This window comes from Pinus tabuliformis, chromosome 7 (assembly GCF_031772625.1).
Source record: "Pinus tabuliformis cultivar Carrire ecotype Pingquan chromosome 7, CPIR1, whole genome shotgun sequence".
Lineage (NCBI taxonomy): Eukaryota > Viridiplantae > Streptophyta > Pinopsida > Pinales > Pinaceae > Pinus > Pinus tabuliformis.
In genome coordinates this window covers 1,381,749,647-1,381,760,554 of record NC_142293.1, presented here as the reverse complement: position 1 = coordinate 1,381,760,554, position 10,908 = coordinate 1,381,749,647, and the positions used below count along the sequence as shown (strand labels likewise).

The 10,908-nt window shown below is 35.4% G+C and overlaps 1 protein-coding gene and 1 pseudogene across 1 annotated transcript; one reads left to right on the top strand and one right to left on the bottom strand.

The window, feature by feature from the left end:
* The first annotated feature begins 621 nt into the window (after positions 1–621).
* LOC149252794 (retinoblastoma-related protein pseudogene) lies at positions 622–2,701 on the top strand (annotated as a pseudogene).
* A 4,897-nt stretch (positions 2,702–7,598) lies between these two features.
* Positions 7,599–9,884, bottom strand: LOC149252793 (uncharacterized). Its single transcript, XM_089454275.1, has 2 exons — positions 9,341–9,884; positions 7,599–9,217 (listed from the first exon to the last, which is right to left on the bottom strand). Exons 1-2 carry the CDS (start codon positions 9,882–9,884, stop codon positions 7,599–7,601), a joined length of 2,163 nt encoding a protein of 720 aa, XP_089310401.1.
* Between the last annotated feature and the right edge of the window lie 1,024 nt (positions 9,885–10,908).

Genomic DNA, 10,908 nt, shown 5'->3' with positions numbered 1-10,908 from the left:
GACATGCCTCTATGTGGACCAAGGTGGATTGCAATTATGAAGGCTTCAGCTGCTATTTGTCTCTAGCTTGCACTATAAACTGTTCTCTCATGTAGTTCTCAAAAAGAACCATTTTTTATGTTTCATAATTTTTTTGTTTAATATGTTATCAGGATCTTCGTTTTTCACTTTCCACAGGGATTTCAAATCATTTAATGATTTCATGTTTATAGAGGGCTTACCTCATTTGAATTCTATGCATGTAGATGCCTTTATTTCCCATCAATAGATAAGATTGTCGAAGAAAGTTTCAATTTTGATATCTTTTACTGCCTAGGTTATCCACTTGGTTTCTGGCCATAGCAGGGGTTGTCACAATAACTTATTCTCTTGTTTTCATTTACAGATGGTATGTTATTGAATTTTATTTCATTTTAATTTGTTTGGAATCAGGTGTATTTGTTTTATAAATATCTCTACCCTAAAAATAATAGTGCTAAAATTTGTTGTGCTCTATTATTCCATTTGTGTGTCCTTGTAACACTTCCATTCACTTGTCATGATGAAGATGATATTTTTCCTTAATTCATTGTCAGTTCAGCAAGTGCCAAATTACTATTCTTTCATGCATGTATTGGTTTAATGTGCTTTCATAACATTGTTTGGTTGATCTCTGGAAATCTTATTACTAACATATGCTTTAATTCAGTTAGGAAATGCAGCAAGGGAGTTGATCTTATATCTTCTCTAAGAAATATATTTCATGCATCAGAAGTTGACTTGCTAGAAACAATTAAAGTGGCCAATAACTTAATTGTTGAAATTTTGAATAAAACCCCACGTCCAACGTCAGAATGCCAAGCAGAAGAGTTAAAGGATATTGACACAGGTTGTGATTTATTCGTTGCATTATTTTTCATCATTTAATAGAATTCCTATTCAAGGATGAATGAAATATAATCTAAGTTCAATCATTCATATATCTTCTCCTATTTTGAGAGTCCCATGGAAGAGAGTTTAATTGCATAAAAAGATTATGGAGATGCAATATATGATCGAGGGAAACTTGACAAGCGGATGTTTGTGAATGAAAAGGATAGTTTGTTTGGTTTAGGAAGAAACTTTGGAGGTTTTGTCACTGTGTCTGGACTGTACACATTCTATAGTGGTATTTCTTTCATAGTTTTATCAACCCTGCATAATCATACTATAGTATAATGCTATCCCTCGACCCTATCAAATCTAAATGTTTTAATATTATTTCATGATTTTTTTAATATACATGAGACTAATATCATATTTTTCTGTTCATTTTTGAAAAACTTGTGTCTTCTCTCCCATTTTGTTCATTGCAACTTCAGGAGTTGATTTTCTACTTTTATTTTGTTTTCTTTGTCAAATACACCTAGGATGAAACAGAGGAAGTTTATATGTGGCTTTGAGTCTTAATTCAAGTCTGTGGTCATATTTTAGCCTTTATGTTTTCGTGTATCAAATTTTTATGGTCATATTTTAGCCTTTATGTTTTCATGTATCATTTTTTTTGTTTTTTTGTCAAGTGTAAATATTTTGCTTTAGATTTACTTTTATTTGTATGTTATCTTGATATTTCCCATATTTTGTTGCAATGCCATGTCTTTGCCACACCTCAAGATTGGCACATGGATTTTTAAATAGTTTTGTTTTTAGCATGTTGTGAACATGGTCTGTACTTGTTCCCTTGCAGGGCAACTTTGAAATATGCATTTTAGATTCTTTAAATGGCATATATTTACTATTTCAGGAGTTTTATAGTTTGTATGCAGTCAACTGTCTGATAAGAATAATCACATATTGATTTCAAACTACAAAGAAAATTTAATAGTGTTTCCTTAACTACGAAGGTAATAACAAGTCTACGATCTCTACAAGGCTCTCTCATGGCATCCCTTATGCAAGAGATCTTTGCCATTGCTAGTATTAGTATGCCACCCCCTACACCAGTGAGCACAAAAATGATAACTACAAAGTGGCTTCGAACTGTTATAGCTCCACTTCCTCCAAAACCTACTTCAGAGCTTAGGAATTTTGTTTCATCATGTGACAAGGACATTACCACAAATATCATTGAGCAAGAATAATACTAGAAGCAATTTTTCCTAGTAGTTCACCTGGGGAAAGATGTGTTGCTGTAAGTCTCCAGAGTGCATCCTTGATGGATAGCATATGGGCAGAACAGTGTAGGATGGAAGCATTAAAGCTATATTACAAGGTTTTGACTGCCATGTGTAGAGAAAATTTGAACAGACTCTGAAATCGTAGCTTGACTTCTATGTTGACTAATGGAATGTTCCATAGGTGCATGCTTGCTTGCTCTGCAGAACTTGTTTTAGCAACTCATAAGACAGTTACAATGATGTTTCCTGCAGTTCTTGAGCGATCTGGGATAACTGCATTTGATTTGAGCAAGGTAATAGAGAGTTTTGTAAGGCATAAGGAAACTCTTCCAAGAGATTTAAAACGACATCTGAACAGTTTAGAGGAAAGAATACTTGAATCCATGGCATGGGATAAAGGCTCCTCAATGTACAATTCCTTGATTACACATAAGCCCAGCCTTTTGGCAGGAATTGATCGTTTAGGTCTATTAGCATATCCAATGCCCTCACTTGATGCCATTGCAATGCATTATGGTGCCCATTCTACAATCCCTCAGAGAACTGAGGCTTCATCCGGTAATTAATATTATCTGTTCATACATGGTTGCAATGTATCTTTCTATCTCGCTACACTTTTTGTTTCTATTTCACCATTTGTGTTATTCGTTTTTTTGTTTTTTGGATAACATCTTTTTGTGTTATCTAAGATAGTATGCTTGTTTTACTGAGACATATGTTGAAACTGCATCTTATTGTGACTCCATTTCCAAGCATCTCTGTAGAATTGACAATGAGTGTATTATGTTATATAATAGCTAGAGATTTTCAAATAGTGGTTCATAGTTACAAAAAACTCCTAAATTTTCAAAAAAAATAAAAAATTAAAAAATTAAATAAAAAATTAAATAAAATAAATAAATAAATAATTAAATTAAATTAAATTAAATTAAAATTAAAATAAAATAAAATAAAAAAAATTAAAATTAAAAAAAAAAAAATTAAAAAATAAATTAAAAAATAAATAAAAAAATAAAATAAAATAAAAATAAAAAATAAAAAATAAAAAAAATAAATAAAAAATAAAAAATAAAAATAAATAAATAAAAATAAATAATTAAAAATAAAAATAAAAATAAAAAAATAAAAATTTAAAAATATATATATATATATATTCCATTTGGCCCCAGACTAATATATGCCATAGGATTTCTCCCAACTGAAAGATATGATTATGAAGGAGACAAGTCCAATTTTTTTGCCTAGAAAGTTGAGATCTTTTCAAGTCTTCTATGACTGAAATCCCTGACCTGAATACTGCCTTTTTTTCAATTATCTGAATTACTTCTTTCCCAAAATATGCCACCATATTTTTTTTTGCATGCTTTTTGTATTTCTATAAATGTTTTGTTTTTGTTTTACTTTAAGGTTCGTAATTTTTCATTTTTTTTAAACATGATTTATTAATTACTATGTAATGGATCCTTGGCAAACTGGTGTTTTCAAATTAGAAGCTACTATTGTTTAGTGATTCATCTTGTGGGGAAGATTTTGGACTAATTCAATGGTTTGAACCAATTTTGTAGTAATAGTTGCTCTTCAAATGGAAAGAGATAATTTAAATTCACTAGAAGTGGCAGGAAGTGCAAAAAATATTTACAATCTACCTGACTTTGGAGATTAGAATTTATGGTCTGCGAGGGACTAAAATTGAGCCACAATTATGGGTAAGTGCTAAAACATATCTAGATGTGATTGATTTGCATGTGGAAAAACATGTTAGCCACGATAGCGTAGGATTTTCCAACCATATTATGGAATTTCGGGAATAGTTATGAAATAAATAATATCAGAATGTAATAGAAGATACAATACCCAGGTCAAAAGGAAAATAATAAAAGTGTTTTGGGAGAAGTATCATGTAATGGCATGCTTATTGGCAGATTGCTTTGAGGAACATTTATAAACTAAAGTTTTCAAGCCAAGCAAAAATTTGAAGTAGATAGGTGATATGATTATTTTAGAGAAATTCTTGAAGAAATTGATTTTAGCCCCATGTTGAGAACACACACCCTAATAAGTTTCTTCATTTAACATCTCTTTTGTTTGATCCAATTACCATATTCAGCATAGACCATGTATTAGAATAATTTATTTGTAAATATTTGGTGTTTCCCCTCCTTTCTCCATCAATCTGCATATTCAGCATAGACAATGTATTAGAATAATTTGTGTATAAATATTTTGTGTAACCAATTGTAAGGCATCCTTGATCCTTCCAGTATCACAATGAATCTTTATAATATAATTATTAATATATAAGTCAGTATCACACCCATTGTCATGTTGTTTTCAATACTTCATAATCTTGTTCCATCCTTCTTCTCTCGGAAAGTGCAGAAGTCACAATAGTTTAAGTCACCACATTTGGAGCATCCGTATTCTAGATCATATCAACAAGAAATTCCATGGCATCCTCAAGATTTTTTTTCAACAATAAACACTGAATCATGGAAGTATATGTTGAACAGTTCCAAGAAACTCCACCAAAAATCATTTGGAAAAAGCATTTTCATCCATGAGAGTTTTTTTTTTCACTAGAGCTACCAGGACATCACACCTGAGTGCCTCTACACTCGGTGAGAAATGGCCAAATTGTCTTGGAAACTTATTGTGAAGGATGCAACAAGAGTGACAAGAAAGTGATATTACTTACCAGACAAATTCTTTTAAACTATGTAGCACTTCCATTGCCCTTTATTTGTTAATGCTTTGCTTAGACCATGGTTGAGGCCAAGATGTGGTCCTTACATGTTGCTATGAACTTGTGCTTTAGCTAACAGGGTTGTGGAAAGAAAATCTGCTACAATGGGACTATGTGTTAGTGTTTGTTTAACTTCTAACTGAAGGGAATTTCTCCATCTAAAACACAATTTTGGCAAGAGACACTTTGTGTCAAACAAGGTGAATGAAATCACTATACCACAGTTCTAGAAGAAGCTTGAGCCTATTATAAAGGTGTGATTGAAGGTCTGAATAGAATCAACTACAAATAATAGCGTTTGAAGACATGAGGATTGCATGAGAAGGCGATTTAATCAGCATTGGAAGCAGTGTATCATGATGGAACTGTATTGAAGTCTTTAAAGGAAGGTGATTTTGTGAATGTGTGGATCATGGCACGACTAGATCACATATTGAAACATATGAGGAGTCATATTTTTTAAAGGAAAATCCATTCCAGAAAGGACATTGTCTTAAAAAAATAATAGGAGGTTTATGCAAGTTGTAGTGAATCAAAGTTCTATGACATCAATTGAATTTGCCCAGCAATTAATCTATGGATGAGCATTGAAATTCTTACATGAAACTATTAATCACAAGCATATTTCATTCCAAAGTGGAAAGGCAATGAATGGAGATACAAAGCAATGGTTGAAGGTATAAAGAACCTTATGTTTTTATGAAACATACATACGTGGTTTTATGAGGAGAGGAGATATATTTAGTGGCAGAGGAGAGGACTTATGGAGTGGTGAGATAATAAGTGCTTTGTACATTTTATTTATATTTTAAATTAGTATAATAATTATGTTATGGTGTTGTGCCCATTTATTAATAAAAATTCCAAGCATTACGGAGGTTAATGCATGAAATTGGGTGTTTAATGAAGGAAAATTAGTGTGAGGTGTGTTTTGTTGCCATCAATGTGCCCCACTCACCTAAAAACCTAGACCCATATTTCACCAACCATTGCTTACCAATTTTGATCACCAACAAATATTTTTTACACAATGACAGTGTATTCATCTAACCTTCCTACACTCACTCTGGGTGTGTGGTACTTAATCTGTTAGGCCAACAATATTGTATATAACACAAAACATCTTCCACCATCCATGTGGGGGAAAATAACAAGAGGAATGGCCCACCACCTCGACACAAAACCATGCTCACTACATCAATATGCATGCTAAGTGAGACCCTAACCAATGTTGGAGAGTTCTTGTGGCCTAATTTCGAGGTGGGAAAGATATTTTCTATTCCATCTACTGATAAATGAAAACAAAATTTTATGATGTTTTGAGTTGGCATCACAGCCTATGACGAGTTTTCTTGTGGCTCTTATGATGAGCTTGAACTTTGAATGGTTCAATTAATCTTATAGAAATAGATATATAGCATGGTCATGGAAATTGCTCACCTGAAAGTAGTAGCAACCTGCACGGATCTTGAGACTATAAGAAAGATCTTCTAGCTTGCGTTACTTTGCACAAAGACTCAACCATTAGACCGTACCACTGTGTATGATGTTACTATGGTTTTACAGTCGTTATTTCCAGTTACTAACAAGCTCTAAGTCGAAGAGTAAACCAACTAGCACCTAGTAAAAACTACAAGAGATACTTGGATGAGTATGTGGAAGGAAATAATAGATATTTTACAGGAAGCAACACGAGCAACGATGCTTCTGATGGGAAATTATGTGTGATATTTGCTGAGGTTATTTCATAGAACATTGTTTGAAAAAACAACCCTTGGATTGAGCTCCTAATCACAAATACCCAATCATTGAATTCTACCTTCAGTGTTGTCATTTCATCCAAAAATCATTTTTTTAGCTTTGGGATTTCAATAAAGCCAACTACCAAAATTCTAGACTTGTTAATACAAGATGGCAGTGCCAAATAAACAACCCATATATGGAAAAATGGAAGAAGGAACCTTGGAAGATGGCTTGCAATTTGAGTTTCTTGTGAATTTTCATCATCCAAGCCCACTAAGATCATTTGAATGACTTGATAGATCATTTATTGGAGGGTTGAAATTATTAACTACCCACAGGTACCTCTGCGTTACTCTACATTCATCTACACTTCTATCAGCGTACCTTTGCACCTTTTTGGGTAAATCCTAGTTTTATAATTAATAAATATATATCATGTGACTAATTTTCGTGTGATTGTTAAAATAATTTTAAAAATGAGTATAAAAAAATTATCAACTGTCTTTTAATTTTATTTACCATTTATTAAAGTTGTTTTTGCTTGGTGTTAGGAGTGAAAACCTGCCCCTTATGGACCACCAGCTAGTAATTCCAAGTGGTGTGTTTTTCCTTGAATAAAGGTGATTAATCAGCTTGCATAAGCCATGGCATCACCGCTCCTACTGAGTTCTGTCAAAACTGAATTACAAAAATTTTCTGCCTTTTGTCTGTAGATAGTTCCATTCAGGTGCTGTCGCTATCTCTGATATGCGTTGTCCAGTGGTTCTTTTATGTCGATACGCATAACAGTAACTATGTATTGTTCATGAAGAAAACCAACATAAACCGGGTCTCCTCAGATTTGAGGAAAACAACCCGTCGCTGTTCATGAAATGTTAAGTAGGCCGCACTATCATAACTGTAGTGATTTTTAGGATTTATATATGGTACAAAATTTTGTTGAAAGTAAGCAAAAACAAAAATTCCTGCCAAAAATATCAGAAAGGATGGTGATAAGGTGGCTGTTCCGATCTTTTGATTTGGCCTTGATCGACTTCTTCTATTTGCCAGATGCCCAAATCCTGTTGAAGACCATCTTTAGAGAGCTGATCTGCCATGGCATTTCTTTCCCTGAAAATGTGACATATGGAAAAACTGTTAAACATTGATTTCAGTCTTTGAACTTCCCCCAGAATTTGTTTTAAGACCTGATTTCTGCATGTACATTGACCATTTACCCATCTGATCACGTTTTGGGAATCCCCAAAGATTTGAATAGTGAGGGTGTGCCTTTGGATGAGCCAGCATAAAAGGAGTTTTAGGGCATTCAATTCTGCATAATTATTGGAGCCTATTCCTAGCCCCATAGAAGCTTTTAGAGAGTGAGTTGGGTTTATATGGATGACAAGTCCTGCTCCTGCTATGTTATTTTGAGATGCACCATCGAAGAAAGCCCAAGGGACTCCTTCTGAGATCTGAACTTCAGGGACAATTCTTTGGGAGGAGGTTTCCTTAGGTTCTGGAAGGCTTGAGAAGATGGCAGCTCCCTGAATGGCAGTGAGAGCTACAGGAGTATCTTTGTCTTGAAAGATGCTCCTGTTTCTAGCTATCCAAATCCCCCAACTGATGATTAGGGGAAGGTTGCGCAGGTTTCCATCCGCATGCTCATTCCACCACTTCTGCCAAGCTTCTTGAATATTGTTGCCTTCCCAGACGAGCTGTTTGTTCAAAATGTTTCCAATCTCACACCATACCTTTAGTGATTCTGGGCATTTAATAAAAAGGTGGTTTACGGATTCTGCTTCTGCTTTGCATAAGGTGCATCTCCCAGGCCCGTGCATGAATCTGGTCTGCAGAATCTCCCAAGTTGGGATTTTGCCCCTTAAAATGCACCAGAAAAGGATTTTAGATTTTGGAGGGCTCTTGAGTTTCCACAGCTGTTTCGACCACCACTCCGGATCTCCCCATCCTTTCCTTGTCATAAGGAAGTTATACCCGTTCTTTGGGGCATAATCCCCAGATTTTGCATGAGCCCAGATTAGCTCGTCTTGCCTGTCGCTTAGCCTTACATTGGACCTGAGGAGTTCCTGAGTGAAAACATTCCAATCATTCCACCATCTTTGCTCCAGTTCCAACTCTTCTCCATTCTTCCAAGCTTGCCCCCAGATGGTTGAGAAACCTAGTTTCTCCACTTGACTGAGGAAGCGGAGATCTTTCCCTTCCAACTGCTGAACCAGGTCGGGGGAGAGGGCATAGTTGCCATTGCAGCCAACCCAGGGGTCCTTCCCGATCTTTACCTTTTCACCATTCCCGATCTTCCAAGCTAATCCTTGCTCAATCACCTTAAAAGACTCCAAAGTGGCTTTCCAAATAGCAGAAACATTCTTTTGAGTCTTATTTGGGCTCCTGATCCAATCTTCCAGGGGAGTTGGATCTATGTATTTTCTTTTTACCGTTCTTGTCCAGAGATTTTCCATCTTTATGAGGCGCCAACCTGATTTGGCAGCTAAAGAAAGTCTGAAATCTGGAAGGCTTTTAATCCCCCAGCCACCCCAATCCTTTGGCCTCGCCACTTTCTCCCATGCAACCCAAGGGAGAACCGAGGATTCTTTGGTCCCTGCCCACAGAAATCTGCTGCATATTCTCCTAATTTTCTCCAGGACTCCTTTTGGGACCCATGTTAGAGCTGCCTAGTAAACTGGGATGGCTAGAAGCACGGATTTTATTAAGGTCAATCTACCTGCTCTGGATAGCCATTTGAAGCTCCAGTGATTGATTCTTGCTTCAATCTTAGCGATTAGCCAGGACCAATCCTCCTTCCTATAATCATTTGGCTTCAACCAGAACCCCAGGTACTTGAAAGGGGCACCCATGTTGCTTACTTCATATGGAAAGAAAGAACTGAACTGCTCCTGTTCAAGTCTGCTTAAACCTTCTTCAATGATTTGAGATTTCCTGGGATTGATCTGCATTCCAGTAGCTTTCATAAAGAGGTCAAAGATAGATTTTAGCTCCCTAAGTTCATTGGGGGATCCATTAGAAAAAATCAGGATATCATCTACAAAGAGTAGGTGAGATATGAACAAGTTTATTGCTGCCTCAATACCATTTATCTTACCTTCCCTTTTGCTTTTATGAATCAGCTGGCTCAGGCCTTCTGCCACTAGAAGGAAAAGCAAGGGGGATAGAGGGCAACCTTGCCTCAGCCCTCTCTGTCCTTTGAAAAACGAGGTGGCAGCACCGTTGATGAGAATAGCATAGCTGACATCTGTTATACACCCCATGATCCATCTGATGAAATCCACTTTGAAGCCTAGGTGCGTTAGGAGCATGCGAATGTATGTCCAATTTATCCTGTCATAGGCCTTTGAGAGGTCAATTTTGATCACCGCTCCCTTCTTGTTTTTAATCAGCTTGCATTCACAAATAAAAGCCAGTAATAATTATCCTCACTGCTGGTTTGACAATTAAATTTAAAATATTTTCCCACCATATACATTAAAAAAAAACCTGAGACAAATTTATCACATGGCTACTATGTTGTTGTCACAAATTCCATATTCTATAATTCCCCTTGTGAATGTCTACTCTTAGAACAAGACAAGGGGTTGATTCCCATGCATCTTTCTCCAATCATCCAATTTGACAGTGGAACAACAACAATAGTAGCCATAGATCTCTAATTCATCCAGCACCATCTAACAATGTTCCCCCAATATCTTTTTCAATGGCCAACTACCTCATCACATTTACATGTGTGTACAATATTTCAGTGTATTTATTATTATTATTAACATAAAAACATCATGTTGATCACATTCTAAAATTAATGATTCCAGTAATATTTGTTATTTGAAATTTTGCATAATAATTTTGTAATAATATTTAGGGAATGTAAACAGATAAATATTTATTCATATAATGTTATTTATTATTTGATAATCAGTGTGGTATTTCATTTTTTTTACACTGATAGGCATTTTCTCTGCAGGGTTGGGTGAGCAGACATTGTTCACCCCTACCAATTCAGAGCTTCATTTTTGTCTTCCTCAAACCAATCGTAATTCAAAACGTGTCCTCCTTTTTCCAATGAAAAATGACGTGTTGTAGAACCTTTCGATTATCTGCTACGCTACTGAGTGTTTCATATTAACCTCAAGGGCTTGCGGATAGAATCCAAAGAGTATCTAGCGTGACAGTTCATCCATATCAGGATGGAGAGACTGAGTCGAGGGCCAGCAACAATGGTTGTGATGATGAGGTTGAGGGTTCAATCCTTGCAGACAATAGGCTCTTGAGATATTTTGG